Source organism: Ranitomeya variabilis, chromosome 8, assembly GCF_051348905.1.
Source record: "Ranitomeya variabilis isolate aRanVar5 chromosome 8, aRanVar5.hap1, whole genome shotgun sequence".
Classification (NCBI taxonomy): domain Eukaryota; kingdom Metazoa; phylum Chordata; class Amphibia; order Anura; family Dendrobatidae; genus Ranitomeya; species Ranitomeya variabilis.
The window spans coordinates 183700645-183724923 of record NC_135239.1 but is presented as its reverse complement, the minus strand read 5'-3'; the positions used below and the strand labels follow the sequence as shown (position 1 = coordinate 183724923).

Below are 24279 nucleotides of genomic sequence, written 5' to 3'. Positions count from 1 at the left end.
GCTAAGCGTTGCGGTGATGTCGAACATCTGTGTTGTCAGCACCAAGTTCATGGTTCAGGAGGCCACGTTACCGTTGCTGACATTAAGGTTTTGACAGGCTGTCAGATGTCATTTTCTCACTCCTTGTAGAAGGATTTACATTAATGATATTAAGGACATTGCAGTTGGGGAGAAATTAGTAGATCAGAATAATATTTAGATTTATAATACTTGGATACAGTAGATCTAAACGTTAAAGGAGCCACCATTTACAATAGGTGGTGGTAACAGCTCTCGTCCTCCTCCTTCACTGCACAATGACCTCTGCACAGATCACAGAGCATTCATACAAAAATTGCAACCCGCTATGAAAAATCCCCCTTCGAAGCCACAGTCAGCACCAGTGTATTGCTTCCTATGACAACCATAAAGAAGGAAGCCAGCTCACCAATGCAACAAGGAATCCTCCAGAGCCTGGCACATAACCACTGCCAAGGACATCAAACATATGAAGTTGGAAAGTAGGATCCAGCTTGAACGGACTAAAATTCCAAACTTGTTCAAGTGGATTTAAAAGATTATGATTGCATCAGAATATAAAAAAGCACCAAAGATCAACATACAAGACAACACTTACGCATTTCTGGTACGTCTAGCACCTTTAGTCATGGTTCACTTACGCATTTCTGGTACATATAGCATCTTTAGTCATGGTTCACTTACGCATTTCTGGTACATATAGCATCTTTAGTCATGGTTCACTTTCGCACTTCTGATGCATATAGCACCTTTAGTCATGGTTCACTTACGCATTTCTGGTACATATAACACCTTTAGTCATGGTTCACTTTCGCACTTCTGGTACATATAGCACCTTTAGTCATGGTTCACTTACGCATTTCTGGTACATATAGCACCTTTAGTCATGGTTCACTTACGCATTTCTGGTACATATTGCATCTTTAGTCATGGTTCACTTACGTATTTCTGGTACATATAGCACCTTTAGTCATGGTTCACTTTCGCACTTCTGGTACATATAGCACCTTTAGTCATGGTTCACTTACGCATTTCTGGTACATATAGCATCTTTAGTCATGGTTCACTTACGCATTTCTGGTACATATAGCATCTTTAGTCATGGTTCACTTACGTATTTCTGGTACATATAGCACCTTTAGTCATGGTTCACTTTCGCACTTCTGGTACATATAACACCTTTAGTCATGGTTCACTTTCGCACTTCTGGTACATATAACACCTTTAGTCATGGTTCACTTACGCATTTCTGGTACATATAGCACCTTTAGTCATGGTTCACTTTCGCACTTCTGGTACATATAACACCTTTAGTCATGGTTCACTTTCGCACTTCTGGTACATATAGCACCTTTAGTCATGGTTCACTTACGCATTTCTGGTACATATAGCATCTTTAGTCATGGTTCACTTACGTATTTCTGGTACATATAGCACCTTTAGTCATGGTTCACTTTCGCACTTCTGGTACATATAACACCTTTAGTCATGGTTCACTTTCGCACTTCTGGTACATATAGCACCTTTAGTCATGGTTCACTTACGCATTTCTGGTACATATAGCATCTTTAGTCATGGTTCACTTACGTATTTCTGGTACATATAGCACCTTTAGTCATGGTTCACTTTCGCACTTCTGGTACATATAGCACCTTTAGTCATGGTTCACTTACGCATTTCTGGTACATATAGCATCTTTAGTCATGGTTCACTTACGCATTTCTGGTACATATAGCATCTTTAGTCATGGTTCACTTACGTATTTCTGGTACATATAGCACCTTTAGTCATGGTTCACTTTCGCACTTCTGGTACATATAACACCTTTAGTCATGGTTCACTTTCGCACTTCTGGTACATATAACACCTTTAGTCATGGTTCACTTACGCATTTCTGGTACATATAGCACCTTTAGTCATGGTTCACTTTCGCACTTCTGGTACATATAACACCTTTAGTCATGGTTCACTTTCGCACTTCTGGTACATATAGCACCTTTAGTCATGGTTCACTTACGCATTTCTGGTACATATAGCACCTTTAGTCATGGTTCACTTACGCATTTCTGGTACATATAGCATCTTTAGTCATGGTTCACTTACGCATTTCTGGTACATATAGCATCTTTAGTCATGGTTCACTTTTGCATTTCTGGTACATATAGCACCTTTAGTCATGGTTCACTTTTGCACTTCTGATGCATATAGCGCCTTTAGTCATGGTTCACTTACGCATTTCTGGTACATATAGCACCTTTAGTCATGGTTCACTTTTGCACTTCTGATGCATATAGCGCCTTTAGTCATGGTTCACTTACGCATTTCTGGTACATATAGCATCTTTAGTCATGGTTCACTTACGCATTTCTGGTACATATAGCACCTTTAGTCATGGTTCACTTTTGCACTTCTGATGCATATAGCACCTTTAGTCATGGTTCACTTACGCATTTCTGGTACATATAGCATCTTTAGTCATGGTTCACTTACGCATTTCTGGTACATATAGCACCTTTAGTCATGGTTCACTTTTGCACTTCTGATGCATATAGCGCCTTTAGTCATGGTTCACTTACGCATTTCTGGTGCATATAGCACCTTTAGTCATGGTTCACTTACGCATTTGTGGTTCATCTAGCACCTTTGGTCATAGTACATTTACACATTTTTGGAGTGTATAGCACCCTTAGTCATGGTGAGCAATGATTAAGGGTAGTATATGCACCGAAACGTGTAGATGTTTGTATGCTCGTCTTTAGTACATTTTTCTGATGTCCTCATGATTTTTTTTTAAACAAACTTGATTAAAGTTTTGAATTTTACTCTGTTCAAGCTGGATTCAACCTTACACCTTTATACATTTTATTGCTTCCTATGGTCCATGGGGCTGCTGTAAAGCACCTCTCTAAATGAGGTTAATAGCAGCTAAGGCAAAATGTCCATTTTCATAATCTCGTACAGAAAATAAATGAAGAAAAAAATATATAATTGTTTTAATTAGTTAAAAATTCCGATGATATTTTTACCACCTGTCTTTGTCAGCACAGGATGACTGTTCAAATGAAGACTTGCCACTCGGCAACCAATAATTGTTTGGGGGGGACAGTTTTCACTCTAAGGAAACTGCCGGTATCCACTCATGTCAATGTTCAGTTATTCCCTCAATCTAGATAACCCGACTCCTCTACAGATCATCCATGGTGTTCTAAGAGCCTAAAGACCCCTTCTGTAGTGAGCATCTACTGATGGTACATGGTGTCCTGCGCTAGATTTTGTTTAGAGGTTTGGATTCAATTGATCCTTTCTAGAACTGTAGCTAGACAGTCAGCCAAATGTATTCTGGCAACTTTCCCACTTACTGTGATTTTCCATACAATAGAGACTAGGATGGTATCTATGAAGTTCATTGTATATTTCCTTTTATATTGGATGCCATAATCCTCCAAAAAGAAGGAGTTGCTCTTACAAGTGAAAGACTGAGGCACCGTCCAAGACTGAGCATGGCACCTCGTCTGTAGAACAGGGCACTAAACTGAAGAAATGATGGATGTAATGATAGCTGCCTGCACAATGTTTCAACCTCCGCTTTTGTTGAGTTCTGTGTCAACTTTCATTATTTCTGAAATACTTTGAACAAACCACTTTGATCTCTTCTTTGTTTCTTTTGATAGGGTCAAGCACGAAGACGTAACTCCGGAGACCAGAAATCAAAAGAGGAAAGTGCCATAGATAAATCTCCCAAAAGGAGATCACATCATGCTGACAAGTCTAAAACTATTGGAAGGTTTTCCGTGATGAGTACAGAAGACGACGTGACCATAACGTCTCCAAGTTACATGAGATTTTCTGCGCCACCAGATGTTTATCTGGATCAGCTTCCATCACAACCAGTCAGGACCTCAGTACCGCGTGCTCACACCTCCTCACCTATAAACTCTCTATTCTGTGGACATGTGTCTAGTGATTCAGGGGATGAAATCCCTCCACCAAAACCCAAAGATACCCCCTCAACCCCAAGCAAAGGGGTCACTAATGACTTCATGAAGAAAGCTGCTGCTTTTTTGCATCGCAAGGCCAGTATGCAAAGTCCAGATTCTCCTAATGGTCAGGCCATGAAAATCCCCTCAATAAATGTAACGTCTTTTCATTCGCAGTCTTCCTATATGAGCAGCGATAATGATTCTGAGTTTGAAGATGCCGACATGAAAAAGGAGCTACAAAATCTCAGAGAAAAGTAGGTATCACAATTGGTAGAGGTAATGCGGTTTACCTTCAAGTCAGTTGACCTAGAATTCCTTTGCACCATTTTTGGTTTTCTCCTTGGAGTCAATCTTGAGATTTGTAGGGATTGCTCATTCGAAAGCATTATTTTCGGAACTAGTTTCTAGATGCATAGAAGTCTACCTGACTTCTCTCCTGGGCACTCTACGGGATTGGCAGCCGGGAGCCTGACTTTTTTTGGCGGATTGCTTGGCGTAAACCTGTGCCGGTAATATACAATGGTGCAGTTTTAAGGACTAGGACAGCCTGTGGTCATACAGATTAGATGGCTATGCATGCTTCTGACTCCCTCACAAACCTGCATACTTGGGTTGAACAAGTGTACATGGTTAATTTCAATAAGATTTCTGGCAACAAAGAGCTGTTGGACATGCTGAAATCCAACATGCTTAATACTTTGATCAGATAGGAGAACATCATACACATTAGGTTGAGGCTGGTGGTATCTGCTGAACGTTGCCAGCTTTGGATAGCAAAAATTAGCGCAATGTAATTCTGGTTTCACCCAACTGACTTTCATGGTCCGAGTACAGACTGTGATAACCGGACCGGCCATGTACCTCCTGCGTCAAACTCAGCAGTCTCAATAATGCCTATGGGGCTATTGAGCTTGGGTCAGGAGACACATGACCAGTCCATTCATCGCAGTCCCTAAATGGACTGTGGAAACTGAACACGGGAAACCAGCCAAAGGCTTTATTCAGACGTGAGTGATTTTTCTTCTATGCAAAAATACGGCCCAATTTTCATTAGCGTTTTGAATCACATTTTCATCAGTATTTGATCAATGAATCAGTTTTTACCCTTGACATTTCACCAGTTTTTCTCATATGCAAAAAAATAAAAATTGTAGTTTCTCACGCTTTTACCATCTTTTCCAACCAAGTAATATCCAGTTTATTAATTTATTTATATATTTTTTTCACGGACCCATAGACTAGTGGAGCGCCCCCACCGCCGCAGGGCCAAGGGGTACCCGGTACCGGGCCTCTGAGTCTCTGCTCTGGGGTTGTCACGGTGGCTAGACCCGGTCCGTGGCCCTGCCTGCGCGGGGACGTCCGGTGAAAGAGTGATGGTCAATGGTGATGGTGTTATTGTGGTGCGGTGCGGTAAATAACGAGGACACCAGGTTGCAGTCTCTTTACCTCTTTACTGAAGATCTCTGAGTCCTCAATCCGGAATACGGTTAACCAGGCTGCGCAAGTCCGGCCGGTCCAATGGCACCTCCAGAGTTCTCTTTACAGGTGGAAACCTGTGCCTTCCTGCTAGCGCTATGTGTTGTGGTCCTCCCCTGCTGTGCTTACGGAAAGTCCCCACAACTGTTGTGTCTGTTTCTCGTGTTCCCTCACAACTCGATTAGATGATGTTCTGCTAATCCTCCGTCCCTCCCGATGTTATGGTTGGGACGCACCCGTATGACGGGTAGGCTCGGAGCTCTTCTGGGACCCTAGAGTCGCCCCTCTCCACAGGTTGCCCCCTATGTCTTCTTAGGTGATTTAGGTGAGACAGCCCGCCTATGACTGACTGTCCTGCCGTTGGTTTGAAGTATCGCCTGAAGCTATATATAGAAATACTTCCTCGGCGTTCCGGCCGCCGGCTGTGCGCCTCAGTAGGATGTTGCCTCGATCTTACAGCACAACTCCTACTGGTATTCTCCTTCTTGCTTTGATCTCGTTTCTCACTCAGCACAATATATCTCGCTTCTGATCCTTTCTTTGGGCACCGCCGCTATGCTGAGCAGGCACGGTCCCGTGACGTTCTTCCTTGTTGCCAGGCCTCTGTCAGGGTCCCAAACCTGACAGGGACCCTACCGGATCTTTCCCCCACAACACCTCCTGCCACAAGGTGTTGCCTGGTTCCAACCCAGTCAGCTTTCTGAACTAACTTCCTGCCTGACCCCCAGTTTACCCACACGGTGAGGAGTGGCCTAATAAATAGCACCCTTAGCTCCCCCTGGAGGCCCGACTGTGAAATGTATTGGTGTATGTGATACCTGGTCAGATGAACTCCTTCAGTGCCATCAGACGTACCATAGCTCCCCTTAGTGGCAGAGCTTCAGTACTGCAATGACCAGGACTCTGGGGCGCTGCACTCCCCCCCGGTTAAATCCAGTACTCCTGGACTGGGAAGAAAACAACAATACAGTTTAGCAAAAAGACATACAATTTGAAAATGCAATAACAATAAGCAAGTTTGAACAAGGCTTCCCTTTATGGGAGGTGAGGACACTTGAACGTTACAAAACATGGTTAAATATTATAGCAACATGCTATAAATAACTTTCTTTTACCCAACCGGGTATTCTACTTAGTGCAAACTTTTAAATGATAAGTTAACATTGCCTTTAAGGACGTATACTCCCTATCCACTAAAGACTTACTTATAAAACATTATGAACTGACTTCTCCTTTAAGGGTGTACAGGCTAAACCCACTAAAGAATTATTCCGAACGTTATAATATTAATTAACTTTTCTCTTTTATTCTCCTACATTAAGTCTGCAGGACCGCCTGTCCTAACTGCTCCAGACCTATTGCCTCTCCTTTCTTTACAGGACCACCCCTTTCAGCCCGGGCCTACTGCCTTTTCAACTACTATACACAGTATAGAACATAACATTTACTTTCAGTTTGAAATCACTGAGCCATCCCTGTATGGCTCCTAAGAGGACTCGCCGACTAACCCCGTACGGGTTCACTTTCTATCCTCAGTCTTCTATCATCATTGTCAACATTTCTTTACAATAAACTAGTTTTCTACATTTAACTTTACATGTAAGCATTATCATCACTTTCTTTTTTTAAGACATCATTGCTATCTAACGGTCTTAAAGCAATACCATTCTTTAAGTGCAACAAGTGAACATCCCCTTTAAGAGGGGACCAAGTTTCTATGAGGTAGCACATCTTCTCAAGCTACCAGTCCATACTCAGCAAAGGCTCCGGTGCGGTATCTTCGCAAAGAGTCCTTCTTTAAGTAAAACCAGTAGAGAGCACCTTTAAGAAGGTGCAAACTATTTACAAGGAGTTTGTATCATGCACTGTTCATGATTCCAGCAGTTTTTGGGAACTTGTGCAAAAATTAGAAAACAAACCAAAGAGCAATAGGGATCCCGGGTCAACAAAGGGATCCCCTTAAGAGTTAACCCTGGACGGGTTTAGCAGCAACATAGCAGAAAACAAACAGTTTGAGGAACTATTTACATGTTATGAATCAGTAGAGTCTTACTCTGATGCTGGCGGTGCAGGGGATGGCCTCTGGTCCCCGGCCGATGCAATATCAGTGCCGGTGGTTGGTCCCTCAGGTGCTGTCAGATCACCCGGTGTCTGGATTTGAAGGCTAACCCTGCTTGCAAGTTCAGTAGCCGCTACAAGGCGTACGGTGGTGATAGTAACAAGATCTGGCAAATCTGGATCAGTCATGATCGGGGCAACAGGTGGCGCTCCCTCAGGCTCACACCGTCGGACGTTCCGGGCGCACCATCCTTGTGCATTCCGATGATGGGTGTAGGTCACCTGATCCCCTTTTTGCAATGGATCCCCATCCCGGCTGCAGCAGGGAGTTCTCACGTTGTAACTAGTAACAAAGACATCAGTTGGTAGTCCCGGTTCCTGTATGGAGCCCCATCCCCTCTTCGGGTGGTAGGCCAGCACAGTTCCCCGCTTTACCACGTCTTTCCTGCCGTGCGTAGACTTTCTACGTTGTGTATCATGTTGTTCGGTCTCGTCTCGGTTTTTCCAGTGTTGGATTAAACATTGCTTATACTGTTCCCAGGTAAGTACCGCAAGGGTGAGGCCGTCCCCCGGAGCCCCATCCGGCTCAATCCAGGGGGTGTCCCACCGGAGGATCACCCCGTCTGGGCCCACATCTATGGGTTCTCCCATCTTAGTCGGCAGTGGCGGTACCAGCTTTCCCATTAGGTTGGGGGTGAGGACCACCCGCTCAACCGTGAATAGGCGGTTACGGTTGGGGTGAGGGTCGGTCGCGGGAGCGGGATCGAGCAGGGGAGCAGGGGCGCCTTCCATACCTGTGCCTGATGTAATTCCACCGATGTCGATCCGGTCCGTTGACGAGGACGCTGGAGTCGGCTGCAGCCCGGACCGCGGCTCCTCCAATGCGGTCTCCGGATGCGGCTCCGCTCTCCACACTTCCTCCTCCGCTGGCTCCGAGGTCGGGATGGGTAGGCTCAGCTCCGCTGCCGGCTCCAAGGAATTCAGGTCCTCCCGCTGCGGTGGACGTGGGTCCGCCTCTGGTGGGTGAGGGCAAGCCGGGATTGCTCCTTCCTCGTTCAGGCACTTGCTGTTCATCATCGCTGTCTGATAGTCGGTGGCAGTGCATGCACCTGGCTCCGCCATTTCTCCGGGGTCGAGCTCCTTCTTCACCTCTTTCCCGCCGTTGCAAATCAGGGGGCAGTTCTCCTCCACTGCTGGTCAGGTCGTCATCTCGCAGCAGGAGCCGGAGGGGGCGGTCGCTGCTTTTGGCGCCGCTTTGGTAATCTCCTCCCATGGCACGCCCTCCTTCTTCCTCTGCGCTCCCCGTGGCGCTGCAATGGCGGCGGTTTTGGCGGGAACTTCTGGCGGCAAGCAGTAGTACACAGTCCTTGCAATAAAGCACAGTCCAAGCACGATAAATCACAGTTCCAAGGCACACATGACCTGATTCCTCAGGCTTAAGTAGATCCTGTTCGTGACGCCAAGTTGGAGCGCCCCCACCGCCGCAGGGCCAAGGGGTACCCGGTACCGGGCCTCTGAGTCTCTGCTCTGGGGTTGTCACGGTGGCTAGACCCGGTCCGTGGCCCTGCCTGCGCGGGGACGTCCGGTGAAAGAGTGATGGTCAATGGTGATGGTGTTATTGTGGTGCGGTGCGGTAAATAACGAGTACACCAGGTTGCAGTCTCTTTACCTCTTTACTGAAGATCTGAGTCCTCAATCCGGAATACGGTTAACCAGGCTGCGCAAGTCCGGCCGGTCCAATGGCACCTCCAGAGTTCTCTTTACAGGTGGAAATCTGTGCCTTCCTGCTAGCGCTATGTGTTGTGGTCCTCCCCTGCTGTGCTTACGGAAAGTCCCCACAACTGTTGTGTCTGTTTCTCGTGTTCCCTCACAACTCGATTAGATGATGTTCTGCTAATCCTCCGTCCCTCCCGATGTTATGGTTGGAACGCACCCGTATGACAGGTAGGCTCGGAGCTCTTCCGGGACCCTAGAGTCGCTCCTCTCCACAGGTTGCCCCCTATGTCTTCTTAGGTGATTTAGGTGAGACAGCCCGCCTATGACTGACTGTCCTGCCGTTGGTTTGAAGTATCGCCTGAAGCTATATATAGAAATACTTCCTCGGCGTTCCGGCCGCCGGTTGTGCGCCTCAGTAGGATGTTGCCTCGATCTTACAGCACGACTCCTACTGGTATTCTCCTTCTTGCTTTGATGTCGTTTCTCACTCAGCACAATATATCTCGCTTCTGATCCTTTCTTTGGGCACCGCCGCTATGCTGAGCAGGCACGGTCCCGTGACGTTCTTCCTTGTTGCCAGGCCTCTGTCAGGGTCCCAAACCTGACAGGGACCCTACCGGATCTTTCCCCCACAACACCTCCTGCCACAAGGTGTTGCTTGGTTCCAACCCAGTCAGCTTTCTGAACTAACTTCCTGCCTGACCCCCAGTTTACCCACACGGTGAGGAGTGGCCTAATAAATAGCACCCTTAGCTCCCCCTGGAGGCCCGACTGTGAAATGTATTGGTGTATGTGATACCTGGTCAGATGAACTCCTTCAGTGCCATCAGACGTACCATAGCCCCCCCTTAGTGGCAGAGCTTCAGTACTGCAACGACCAGGACTCTGGGGCGCTGCACTAGTGATGTTTGATCCATGACTGTGATAAAAATCAAACAGATCTCCGTCCTGGATTTGGTGAGGATCACTTGGTCCACAACTATACACCGACACGTGAACAGGCTCATAGACTATAAAAGATGCTTGTACTATCCACAAAAAATGGACGAATGAATGAGCCCCAAGTCCGACCATACCCCATGTATTCTTTGTCTTATGTTCATTGTTTTATTACTTTTTGGTTTTGGCTACATCTTCCAATTCTGCATTTTCCCATCCTTGTTCCTAGCTGCTGCGCCAAATTCTTTTTATCCATGTGTATTAATTAATGATCCCCTTTGTTATAACCCTAAGCTTTCCATGGTACCCAAAAGTAGATTAACTCCTCTCTTGCAAATGCTTTTATATATTCTGACAGTGTAATAGTTTCATTTTTTCGTTAGAACATAGACACTTCGCTAAAGTTCCATAGTTCTTGACAATGTAGGATAATGGGATATGACTCAGAGCGTCTCTTCCGCCTGCGTTAGTCATTATCAAACAATTTTCAGAATTCCGCTTAAATGACAGTGAATGAGGCTTTTTTTGTAGTTTTTCTTTTTAGTGGTATTTTTTGAAGATTTAAAGGGTTGAGTTTCCTTTATTTCTAAATCTCCCATTACAAAATGTGAATGTCCTAACCAGGATTGCATTGCGTTAACGTTATTAGTACATTTCATTTTGTGTCATGTTGCACTACAGTTTTTTTTGGGGGGGGTTTATATCGTTTTCTTAAACCATCTATAATTCAGACCTTGGGTATTTGAAAAGAACAAGTTTTGTTAAGGATTCCCTAATGATATCAATCGCCCATGGGGAAACTAGAAAATAATGATGCATTACAGGGCGTCCGGGTAATTGCTGTCCGTGCTTAGTTCTCCAGGGAGGAGGATGATCTTTGTAGCCACCTTCTACTCTAGGTGATTGATGGAGACCATGGCTAAGAAACTTCCGATTTACTAAAAATGTCCTAAACCGTTATATGATTTGTTTTAATGCAAATGTAATGTGTCGCGGGGCAGTAGCCGTGGGTGTGGTACTCGTCTGATGCTCCCCGCCACATATAACCTAAAAGTGGAGGTCCTGGCTGGGTGTGTGGACTTGTGCTGTGAGGGCGCTACCCCAGTGCAGGCCGCATGTAACCGATGTTGCTGGTTTGCCAGGACCAGATGGTTCACAGTTCAATGATGGAGAACCACCATCCAAAAATAAACTTTTTACTGAGCTGGGATTCACTAGGGAATATATACAAGGGATAGTATGTACAAAGTCTTATGAACGTTCCCTTTACAACCTGAAGTATTTTCCACAGTTTTCTTCCTTAGAAGTTTACTTCAGAGCTCTCTGTCCACAGTTTTTTCCTACTACACCTTAACCAGCTTTAACGCTACAGTCCTGATTAACAAGTCTCCTTTACTTCTTCTGCATCCTCTTATCCCTTTAAAGTGTCAGTAATGCTGACGCTTTGGAACTCCTGCCCAGGACATTATACTTGTCCCATTGACCCAGTCCTGTTCATGCTTGTTACCTTCCAGCGTTATAGGCTCAGGGTCTCGTGGCACGGTGTCCTCTCCTAGAACTCGTTTCTGGAAGGTCACGGTCTTTGTCACTTATGTTCTCGATCTTGCTATCCCTTCACTTCGGTCTCCTCTCACTTGGGGACACCCCAGATTGCAGCACCTCTCACCTTGGACCTTTTGATCCACTCACGATGCACTCCAAGACTTAGCGGACTTTCTGATAGGAAATTATCACTTTCCCTATAACTCTTCCCTGCGACACTGCTGACCTTGGACATTTTGGTCCACTCACTATGCGCTCCAAGACTTATCGGACTTCCTGATAGGAAATTATCACTTTCCCTATAACTATTCCCCTCCCACTCTGGGCTAGTCCCAAATATTAACTGTTGCTATAGTTAAACTACACATATTACCAACGTATCCAACGCATATCACAATTCACATTACATATCACAATAACGCATGACATTATACACAATACACTAAAACTTGTTGTCTTCAAGAGGGGAACGTGGGCAGCATGTCCATATCCGTACACAAACATCACAGGCTTTTAACTTGGGATATTGAGCAATATTGTTACCTGCTCATTTATATTAGGGCGTGCTCTATGTGCAACTAAGTGCTCCCATGTCACCGGGCTAATGCCGGGTTGCAGTTGCTATCAATATTGAGGTTATTGCATCACTAATTCCCCAACATGGAGATAATTATACCTGTATATGAAGACACAGACACTGTGTACAAGTATGAGCAATCCGCTGACTTTGGTTAAACAGCAGTGTTGTCCTCTGTATTCTCAGAATCTCATCTCCTTAAAATGTAAATGTACCTGTCCTTTAACACCGACCTGTAAAAACTACTTTGGGTGCACATACGTTTGTTTCCAGGAACTTATCTGATTCTCATTCTCTGTAACTTTTCTTCTTTTGATGGATCGTTCTTCATTAGTGTTCTTCCAGCACCATAGGTACAGGAACTTCCTTTCTTTCAATGCTCTTACCATTAGCACTGCTGTGCTCGCCCTGAAATATAAGCCCACCTCTCAGTTATACCTCTATTATATATGGAAGTCAGACACCTTGTGAGCAGCACAGTGGTGTAACTCAAAGCTTGTGGGTCCCAATGCAAAATCTCCAACCAGGTCCCCAACGATCACTGGACGTTAATAGTATTGGGTTTCTCATATGGTCCAAAGGAACCTTTTGGGCCCCTGGGGCTCCAGAGTGCAACTGCTACCTCTGCACCCGCTGTAGTTACTCCCCTGGACTAGCAATTTGGAGAGATTTTCAAGGGTAATAAACACTTTTTACATAAAGTGACTTTTATTGCCTACTTGGGTTAATAATTTCTGATCCAGATCAATGCTGTTAACAGCACATGTGAATGAATTGTATTTCATTTTTACCAACGTTTCGGGTCAATCAACACCCTTCATCAGACCGTGTATAAACACAAAGCAATATTTTACCAAATGTGAAAAATGGTGCAAAGAAGTGTGGAAAATGGCATTATACGGATATAACTGTATAGTATCTTGAGGAATAATATCCGGGACGGTCATGACTTATTGGAAACAAATGAGATAATTGCAATCAGGGCAAGTTATCCAAATATAGGGGATAACTTACTGTATAGACGACATCTGAAAGTACAGGGGTCATTTATGATTCATCTGGGATCAAGGATCCTCTGTAGAACCAAATCCGATATCTGCACCTGTCAGGGGGCCAAAGTTGAGCTTCAAAAATGTAATGTCTTTTACTAAAATATCAACTTATGCCCTATCCAACTTTCTGGACGTCCTACCGCCCGAACCCCCGGTGATCCTGAAAATGGGGCTGAACCTCTGCTCCATTATGGGACTGTTAGGGAAAGCAGAACACAGCCCTCCGGTATATCCAACAGTCCCATTGACAATGAGGCCAAGCATGCGCACCTCCATTCCAAGGCTTGCTTTTCACAATCTTGTCTGGAGATAAAAAGGGGGAATATCTTGCAACTCCTGTACTGTGTGAATTAAGACAGTAGTGTTTACTATTACTCACACAATTAAGCCTTTGTAGCATTTCCTTATTGATTGCTGTCTTCGTTTTGTCTTTTAGGGAGGGATGAGGGATTCCATAATGTGCCTCGTTGCATTTGATTGCATCACAAACTCTATTGATCTGGGTCATAAATGTCGTACAAAATTCTCCCCCAGTTCCCCTCAATTTAACTTAATGAAGTGAGAGCCATTTATCTAGTCATAACATTGGCCCCCTGACTTTATTTATGACTTTCACATCACATTTACACCAATGACGAACACGGCCGGCTCCATCCTTTACCAGCTTCCTTTCCTGGAACTAATAATATGAGCTGAGCACATGATGTATTGTGCGCTCGCATTATTATTATGTTCAATTTCTTTCTGCGGCTATAAATGGGTTGTGTGGAGTTCATTTGTGTGTAATCAATATTGTGCGATTCCTATTTGGTGCTTTTTTTTTTTTTGTACATTTTAGGTCCTGGAAGGAGTAGTATAAAATGTAAAAAATTACTGTGTAAGCAGTGACTTTGCACACTGTCAGAATTCTCCAGTACCGGTGCATACATGTGCAAGCAATGCTAGCAAATTGAGCAAAGCTGGACACATATAGTCGGAATGTGGCCCGAAGTATGTCATTTGCATACTTGCAGTCACATTCCGACTAGACGTGTCCGGCCTCGCTCAATGCAAGTGAATTAAATGAGATCGGACACGCCGAGTCGGAATGCGGCTGGAAGTATGCAAATTGCATGCTTGCGGCACATTCCGACTAGATTTGTCAGACACGTCTAGTCAGAATGTGTCCGGAAGTATGACATTTTCCATACTTGCGGTCACATTCCAACTAGACGTGTCCGGCTTTGCTCAATGCAAGTGAATTGAATGAGACCAGACATGTCTAGTCGGAATGAGGCTGGAAGTGTGCAAATTGCATACTTGCCGTCACATGATCGCCCCCTCTCGGTGCTGACATCGGAGAATCGGCACAGCGAGCCATGCAATCACTTTGAGGATTTATAAGTTTGTGGTCACATAGAGTGACTATAGACTTGTACACCAAGACCGGACTGCCCCTTTAACTGTTGGGTAAAAAAACCCTGCTCTACTACATTCAGCTGTCTCACTGAGAAGCATGTACATCAGAAATCTGGCATAAAAGTAAGGGTATGTGCACATGTCACGATTTTATGCAGAAATTTCCTAAACAAAACCGGAGATTTGATGCATAAAATCCGCACACGCGTTTTTCTTGCGGTTTTGTTTCTTTTTTTTGCGCGGATTTTTCGCGTTTTTTTCCGGAGCTTGCCAATGCATTAAATAGCGGGAAATCTGCGATAAATCCGCAAAAATAATGAATATGCTGCGTGTTTTTCCGCAATGCGTTTTTATCACAGAAAAATACACAGCATGTGCACAAAAATTGCGCAATGCATTCAAACTGATGGGATGCTTAATGCATGCGTTTTTTGTGTTTTTGCTGCGGAAAACCGCTGAAAAAACGCGCAAAAAAAGCGAAAAATCCAGAACGTGTGCACATACCCTAAAAGTTTTGTTCAAGTCACATTTCCACAAAAATGTTAAACTTTTTCTTTAATGTTGGACTTGATACATTTCTTAAAGAGGACCTATCACTTGCTTAAAAAATATATTTAAATGAGCTCTGATTCTACGACTTTTTTCCCCATTTTTTCTCTGTCAATCCGTTGTAACAATATTTACTTTTTTACTATTTTATTTGTTGGTTTTGGAGCGCAGTATGTGAAATCTCTGCTTATAGTGCAACAAAGCATTTTTTCAGAGCTTTCTTTGGGGCTGATGCTTTCTCCCCTCCCTCCAAGACGCTGATCTAGAAGTCTCCGTTTCAGACACTGCCGAACAGTGATTGGCAGCTTCTGTGAGGTAGGGTGAAAGCGGATGCCTTCAGAATAGACTCTGAAGAAATGCCCAGTTGTACCACAAGCAGAGATTTCACATACTGCGCTCCAAAAGAATCAAATGTGAATATTTCAGCAATGCAGCACAAAACGGAAAGAGTGTTTTATTCCTGTGCCTCTCTGTTCTTGAGATAGGACCCCATCTTCCCTGTACATAAATCTAGTCTTTTGAGCCAACTGGGAGTGGTAATAGAGGAGACTCCCGCAGAGATGTGATGACCACTCCCACTTGTCCAAAGCAAGGCTAGATCTTTATGTTGGGAAGAATGGAGCATATCTTGTGAACGGAGAGGCACAGAAACAAAAGAAGAACAACGCCGGATTCAGGAGAACAGCGGCGTTCACACCAGGGAGATAGAAATACGTATTTATGTCACTGACAGCAAGCAGAGATCTTTTAAATGGTGGGTATTTGAAACACCATTATTTCACAATTGTGACATTGCAGTAATTTACTGAATTAAATCCTTATCACAAATGCAGATGTAAATCTTCAAACCATAATTCTTCTCTGTACTGTCTCACAATTACCGACCACCTACTCTACAGAGACGTGTTACTTTGATTATCGTGTCTTAAAGGGTTTTTTTTGTGTTTTTTTCCCATAAGGCACATGAAAGAAATCTCTGAATTGCAAGTGCAGCAGAGGAAAGAGATAGAAGCCCTTTATGTGCGGCTGGGGAAACCTCTCCCCCCTAATGTGGGATTCCTTCATGCAGCGCCACCAAGTGGCCGCCGACGGAGAATCAGCAAAAACAAAGTAAAAAGTGGGAAGCTGCTTAATCCTTTGGTCCAGCAACTAAAAAATGGTACAAGTATGTTACGCTGTTTTCTTTTCTACATCGCGCCTACCTGCATGCGGTTGTTTAAACGCTTTTTAGGCTGTATCCACACCACCATTGCCAACCGTCAACAAATTTACTGACAATTGAAAAAAATAATTGAAAAAAAATTAATCTCAAACTAAAGAATTTCTCGGACTGAGAATTGAATTTCATACTTTTATTAGATTCTAGTTTTTTATGTATTTTTCATTGATGAAGGCGCTTTGTCAGTAAATTTTTGTAAATGCTAGTCTACTAGGTTGGCAACCTTGGTGTTTTCTTTCTGTTTTTATTTCTGTTGCAGGTGATATAACTACAGATTGTAATGGATTTCCTTCCAAGGATCCATTGAAGCCTCACCTGGACCCAAAGACCTCCCTGACGGCATCTCCGGGTCGGGCCGTTCAGACACAGCAGCCTTGTTCAGTGAAAGTTACGGTGTCCTCAGATAATATCTGTTCTGGGGTTGTCCGAGATGGTGTTGATATGCATGGCAGCGGCGGACAAGGTGATCTATCATTGAGGGATGTTCCTCTTTGTGCTAGTTTAATTGCCGCTGCAGAGTGAGGCAACACGGGACGGAGTTGCTTTCAGACTGCACGTGGCTTTGCTGCTGTACTGCACAAGACAGACACTGTGAAAATGATCATCCATCTTCATCCTCTGTATGTCAAATTTTATTCAGGTACATTTCCGTGCCCCTAGCGGTGATCTAGGCACCATTTCTGCTTAGGAAGACACTAAATTCTACATTAATACCCTGTATGTGGGGAGTGACCGCAAGATGGTTTTTGCTTTGCTAGCACTAGATAAATATTAGATATATTTTTGGTAATGTAGGGATGAGAAGATGGTAGAAGCTTATTTCTTTTTTTTTTTTTTTTTTTTTTATTTCAGACCCCCCCACCCATAAGTTGTCATGGTCATATCTGCTTTATGAGCTTATCCTTTTAAAAATGCAAATATCTTCATATTTTATGTAACAAGGATTATTGGAATACTGACCTATACTATTGGACTATGGGGAGAAATATTAGCGGAGGATAAAAGAACACATGGCGCTTCACCCACAGTTATCGCAGTCCCCGGGGAGCTCATGCCAGGACCTTTGACCACATTGATACTGGGTGTAATAGATACCCTTAAAGGATGTTTTTTATACTCTTTAAAATCTCGTCTCTTTCTGTATTTTTCAGTCAAGAACACTGTTCTAATCGTGGTAAAAATGTACTTATTTTTTCGGACTACAGGATGCAGCTCTGCCGGAGGCGCCCCTGCTGGCGGTTCTGCCAGAGGCGCCCCCGCTGGCATCTCTGCCGGAGGAGCATCCGCTGGCGGCTCTGCCGGAGGAGCATCCGCTGGCATCTCTGCCGGAGGCGCCCCCGCTGGCATCTCTGCCGGAGGCGCCCCCGCTGGCATCTCTGCCGGAGGCGCCCCCGCTGGCATCTCTGCCGGAGGCGCCCCCGCTGGCATCTCTGCCGGAGGCGCCCCCGCTGGCATCTCTGCCGGAGGCGCTCCCGCTGGCGGCTCTGCCGGAGGAGCATCCGCTGGTGGCTCTGCCGGAGGCGCCCCCGCTGGCAGCTCTGCCGGAGGAGCATCCTCTTGTGGCTCTTCCGGAGGCGCCCCCCGCTGGCGGATCTGCCAGAGGAGCATCCTCTGGTGGCTCTGCCAGAGGCGCCCCCGCTGGCGGCTCTGCCGGAGGAGCATCTGCTGGTGGCTCTGCCGGAGGCGCCCCCGCTGGCATCTCTGTGCAGATTTAGTGATGTGTCATTACTGGTAGCTTTTTCTTCTGCCCTGCACCAATCCGACTAATACGTTATCAGGCAGGAGGAGAGAGCAGTTCTTCCTCATTGATCTGGAAAGATGCGGTGTCAGTGTTCTCAATCAGAAGAAGCTGCCTTAGGGATATAAAATGCCCACACTGTTTTTTTTGGGGGGGGGTTGCAAGATTTTTTTTCATGCTTAAAAAAAATTAATCTTAATATCTTTATAAAATACCTGACTATGAAAAAGTAGTGATACTTACACTCGCGTGTCTCACACAGTTCCCATTCCAGCCCTCAGGCTTGACACACCAGAAACTGCTGTAAACAGCCAGTTGGCCAATCACTGACTGCAGCGGTGATCCGCCCCGGTTAGTGATTGGATGGGCAGGCATTTTCCATTGTCTATAGACAAGTTCTGTACGTAGAGACCAGCAGTGACCGGTTAAGGGTCAACCGGAATCACTGACGATAACTTTTTCTGATCTTTTTATATCAGTCTGACCCATATTACAAATACATTTCATCCCCCTGGACAACCCCTTTAAGGTTATCGTTTACACCAAGTAGTGGTCTCACCTCAGTTGCAAGACAGGTCATATAAACAAGTGCAGCAACAGCGTGTTGGCATGTGGGAAAGTACAGGCATCAAAGGGGCACTGAGCATATCTGCAGTCAGGGAATGGTTGAAAAACAAAGTGCCTAAACTGATTTCCTAAGTTTTAGATCCATAAATCTGGAAACCCCCTCTATAGCAAACCTGTAACATGGAAAATGTTACGCGGCCAGCATGTTTTATATTCATTGAAATCCTTGGTCATTCTGTATTATTCAGTCAAGTAGGCGATCCTAATCTATGATTGACTGCTCTCTCCAGTGCACACTTACATAGAGAAAGATGTCAATTACTGTCTAGCACCGCCCACTGGACCTCTGAGTGGACTTCAAAAGTATTGTGTCCCCTCCACATTACACCTTCCAATCTCCCATTCTAAAACCATAGACCTTTCATAGGGTGTTAGTCCCCACTTTGCAGCTATAAATGCTTCCATTCTTCTGGGAAGAATTTCTACAAAAGTTTGGAGATACCTGTGGGAATTTTTGCCCTTTTTCCATAAAAGACAATTTGTGAGGTCAGATACTGATGTTGGATAAGAGGCCGGGCTCATAATCTCCGTTCTAGATCAGCCCAAAGATTTTGGATGGGGCTGAGGTCCAGCATGTTCTTCCACGCACAACTTCACGTCTTCATGGACCTTGGGCTCTGATCATTATAAACATAAAAGGCCCTTCACCAAACTGTTCCCACAAGGCTGAAAGCTACAGTTATCCGAAATGTATTGATATGGTAAAGTCTTAAAATTTCCATCACTGAAACAAAGGGTTCTTGGCCAACCCTGAAGCCCCACAGCATTGTCCTTCCTTCACCAAACTTTACAGCTGGGACAATGTATCAGGCAGGTAACGTTCTCTTACCATTCACCAAAAACAGACTCGTCCATCAGATGCCAGATAGAGATGTGTGATCTGTCACTGCACAGAACACGTTTCCTCTAGAGTCCAGTGTTGGCTTTACACCACTGCTTCCAAAGCTCAGCATTGTGCTTGGTGATGTAAGACTGCATACAGCTGCTCTGCCATGAAGCTCACAGTAGGGTGCAGTATTTGTGCTGATGTTAATAACAGAGGAGGTCTGGACCTTGCAGTTTTAGGGTCAGAAGAGCAGTGGTCACTTTTCTGCTTTCTTTTCTTCTCAGCACTTGGTGACCCCGCTCTATAACATTACGGGGTCTCCACTTTGTGACTGAGTTGCTGCGGTTACTTCCACTTCTCAATAATTGTTACGGTACTGTAGAAGGAGTTTTCTGGGCAATGGGCTCCTTCCCTGTCCAACAAGCTATGAGGAGCCTAGGATATCCCTGTTCACCAGATTACCTCTGATGATGGAGATGCTGGGGTCTCATACCTTGCTATGCTCCTATATGCACGCTTGTCTATTCCTTCCCCCAACCAGGGAGGTATGAGACTCGATTGTATAGGGTAACACAAACCTGACAGGGATAAAAGAAATCCATGGTCGTACAAATTCACACACAAAATGACTGAGTGGGAATCAATAGAGGAGTTAGAGGGACAAACCAAATGGAAAGGGGATAAGAATAAACACTGAAACCAAATCCACACAGAAATCTCCTGAAAACATCACCAACCAACTTCTACTAATTCTGAATTCTCCTTCAACTCCAAACCAGGAAGTAAAAGCTATCACTGGCAACTCCCATGTGGTGAGCATATATACCAGAGAGGAGTGGCCAACACAGAACAGCTGAGACAATTCAGGACCAGAGCTCCAGGAGATCAGCTGAACTGAACTTGACATAACAGAGCAAGGAAAACTTGCACTACTAAAAGGAAGATGAAGCTGTTCTAATCAGTTCAGGGGTTTGTGTAACAGATGCCGCGATCTTCTGGTCCTTTTCTGTCGTGTTTTCCCCTTGACAATAATATCACCTATAGGTGATGGGGGAAGATTTAATAGGAAGAAATGTCATGAGCGGACTTGTTTCCCCAGTGGATACTATTACAGAACCGTGCTGGGATCTGTGAGCTTTGCAACACCAGCCGTTCTGTCACATGTTAGTAAAGGCAGGCTAGAGGCCGGATGTCTTACACCTGGGGCAATGGGACTGAATAAAAAACCTGAAGTCAGGTTAGGTGAACCATTCTTCATACCTAAATACCCCTGTGAGTACCTGCCATGTGGCTGTTCAGACTTGCTCACACTGAAATGCTCCTGACGGATGAGCTGAAAATGTCCATAAGGTCCTATGGACCTGACATTCCAGAGGGAGCCTTTGGCACTGGTTCATTAGTGCTGTTTCTCCAGTTTTCTTGACAAATTTGATAATTTTTAGTGGCTTTAATATTTGCACCTTATTTTCCATGTTTTGTGCTATTTAAACTCTTTAAATCTTTTTTTTTTTTTTTCTCTTCGCCAACTTTGCTTTTCTATTTTTTTTAGACCAATTCATGAAATACAACTTCTACCGAATATCGCCTTTCTTTGGGGGGGGGAGGCAACTCACTCCAGTCTCTAAATGGCTTAAAGTCTCTGGATGATTTTTCAAAATAATGGCTTTTATTTTTTGACAAACGTGCGACTTTTAAAAGGGTATTCAAATTTTAGCTCTAAAAAGTTGCAAAAACCGATTTAAGACCCCCAATTTTTTTTTATTTTTGCATGAAATTCCTGAAATGCGTGCACCATTTTGAAAGATTCTGCACTAAAAACCATCAGCGAAAACCACAAAACAAACAAAAAATTAAAAAGGAAAGGGACTGAAAAAAAAAATTGCAAATGAGGAATCGGGTCCATTATGTTATAATGCAGGCTAAAATATGTTTCTAGAACTTTTGTGACACTGGATAGAAAAGTGCAGTCTATTACATCACAAAAAAATGAAAACATTCCATGCAATGGCAGCCTGTGGACACTAAATAGAGCAGTATGGTGTGAAGGCGTCTTCAGTCGTGTCAGTGAGGAGCATTTTGTAACTTATGGAAACCATAGACGCATTGTGAATAGATTATTTTTAAAGGTATCAGCTAAATACATATGGGATGGGAGGAATACAACTAAGCATCAGCATGTGTGAAAAAGATTTGGGTATATTAATAGATCACAGACTCACATGAGTCAACAGTGTGATGCAGCAGCAAAAAAAAGGCAAAAGCAGTTCTAGGATGTATTTAAGAGAAGCATTGAGTCTAGATCACGTGAAGAAATTATCTCCCTCTACTCCTCCTTGGTCAGGCCTCATCTGGAATACTGTGTCCACTTCTGGGCACCACATTTTTAAAAAGACATTGAAAAACTGGAGCAGGTTCAGAGAAGAGCTGCCAGGATGGTGAGCAGACTGCAAAGTATGTCCTACGAGGAACCGTTAAAGGATCTGGAAATCTCTTTAGCTTGCAAAAAGAAGGCTAAGAGGAGACTTAATAGCTGTCTACAAATATCTGAAGGGCTGTCACAGTGTCGAAGGATCATCATTATTTTCATTTGCACATGGAAACACGAAAAGCAATGGAATGAAACTGAAAGGAAGAAGATACAGATTTGATATTAGAAAAAACATTTTGACAGTGAGGTTGGGCAATGAGTGGAACAGGCATGAGAGGTGACGAGTTCTCCTTCAATGGAAGTCTTCGAACAGAGGCTGGACAGACATCTGTCTGAGATGGTTTAGTGAATCCTGCATTGAGCCGGGGGTTGGACACGATGAACCAGGAGGTCCCTTCCAAATGTACCATTCTATGATACTATGATATCGATAGCACCCATTAAATAACCATGCAGAGGAGGCTGGATGCACTTTTAGAAGGACAGCTCTTAAAGTAGAAATGACCCATCCAAATCCTTGTACCCAAACTTCATAACACATTATGTTTTTTTTCTTTTTTGTAAAGATGCAGCCACCAATCCCTTGTTTGGTAGTTAAGAGCTTATCTTGTATGACAAAGCTGCTTTGATTTCTGGCCGTGCGTCCCATCGCTAATCATAGTTTACCAGTGTCTCTGTTTTCTTCCCTCTATATTCATTTACAGGCTGGACGGTTTACCACCAAACGTCTGAGAGCGTGACCTATAAGTCTAGTAGCAAACCTCGTACCAGATTCCTCAGTGGACCTGTGTCTTTATCCATCTGTTTGTATTTGTTCTTTTCTATTTAATGCGCCTCATCTCTTCCCCGTCCCCGACTTCTTCTTTTCTTTTATATGTCATCCGCTTTGTCACCTTTCCTCTTGACATCTCATCCATTCTTCTGGATGTGATACCCAACCTTTGTCCAGAGTAAAAAAAAAAGTGTAGGGTTTTTTTTTCTTAAAGAATATTGTGCTTTTTTGTGTGTGAAATATTTAAGTTTTTAAGAAACGCTATGGAAGCCGTTGCAAAATTAGGAAATTAATTTGGCTTCGGACTTTGTGCCATAGGTTGAGTATCACTGTCCAAAACTGGCATCATCTTTTCCTTTTCTGACCATGTGTTATTTGGATGCTTTTGTGTGCGCAGCTTTTACCAAATGTCTGAGCAGCAAAAGCAAGTGGGCAGGTTCTTGTAGTCTGCGCAGCCAGACACCAACGTGTACACCCCTGTGTTTGGTATCTTTTTTTCTTACCTTATTCTTCACCTGGTTTTTGATGTAGTGCTTTGAGATTTTCCGTGTTTTGAGGCGCCATGAACGACCCACCTCTGAGTAGAAGAATGGTCTTTGCGAGTCTAGGGGCTGAGGATCTATACCAGCCGTGCAGAAGGACAGATAATTGGGTTGATATGAACATTTGCATTTGTTCATGCTTATCATATTCTTTACATGACATTTTAATGCTTTTATATGCAACATTACTAATATATAGATATTTTGCTCTGTCATTTTTTTTTGTTGCTATAATCCGCTTTAGCATTAGCGGTCATGTTTATAAAACTTGGAAGTCCAGTGACCAACTAAAAAAGTAAACTTCAATTTCAATATCTAACAGTGGTTTATAAAATGGTGTAGATACAACTCGCCCTCTCCAACGTGTTTATTCTGGCATATGGGCAATCCACTCTTCTGTGCACACATAAGGCTATTGAGGCATCTGATTTAAAGTCATAACAAAAAGTTTATCCAAGCCAGCATTAGCTAAAAATACAGTACAGACCAAAAGGACACACCTTCTCATTTAAATTTTTTTCTGTATTTTCATGACTTTGAAAATTGTAAATTCACACTGAAGGCATCACAACAATGAATTAACACATGTGGAATTATATACTTAACAAAAAAGTGTGAAACAACTGAAAATATGTCTTATATTCTAGGTTCTTCAAAGTAGCCACCTTTTGCTTTGATGACTGCTTTGCACACTCTTGGCATTCTCTTGATGAGCTTCAAAAGGTAGTCACCGGAAATGGTCTTCCAACAATCTTGAAGGAGTTCCCAGAGATGCTTAGCACTTGTTGGCCCTTTTGCCTTCACTCTGCGGTCCAGCTCACC

At 44.0% G+C, this 24279-nt stretch overlaps 1 protein-coding gene across 12 annotated transcripts in view; it reads left to right on the top strand.

Moving 5' to 3' along the window:
• WNK2 (WNK lysine deficient protein kinase 2) overlaps positions 1 to 24279 on the top strand; it is a 193768-nt gene that overhangs the window by 153560 nt on the left and 15929 nt on the right. For 6 of the 12 annotated variants that reach the window (XM_077278253.1, XM_077278255.1, XM_077278264.1 and 3 more), the window contains 4 exons: positions 3690 to 4252; positions 16265 to 16470; positions 16784 to 16987; positions 22848 to 22946. In XM_077278253.1, the coding sequence (XP_077134368.1) occupies positions 3690 to 4252; positions 16265 to 16470; positions 16784 to 16987; positions 22848 to 22946 (1072 nt within the window). The remainder of the gene's footprint in view (positions 1 to 3689; positions 4253 to 16264; positions 16471 to 16783; positions 16988 to 22847; positions 22947 to 24279) is intronic. The other 6 variants (XM_077278259.1, XM_077278260.1, XM_077278257.1 and 3 more) reach the window with 5 other exon arrangements.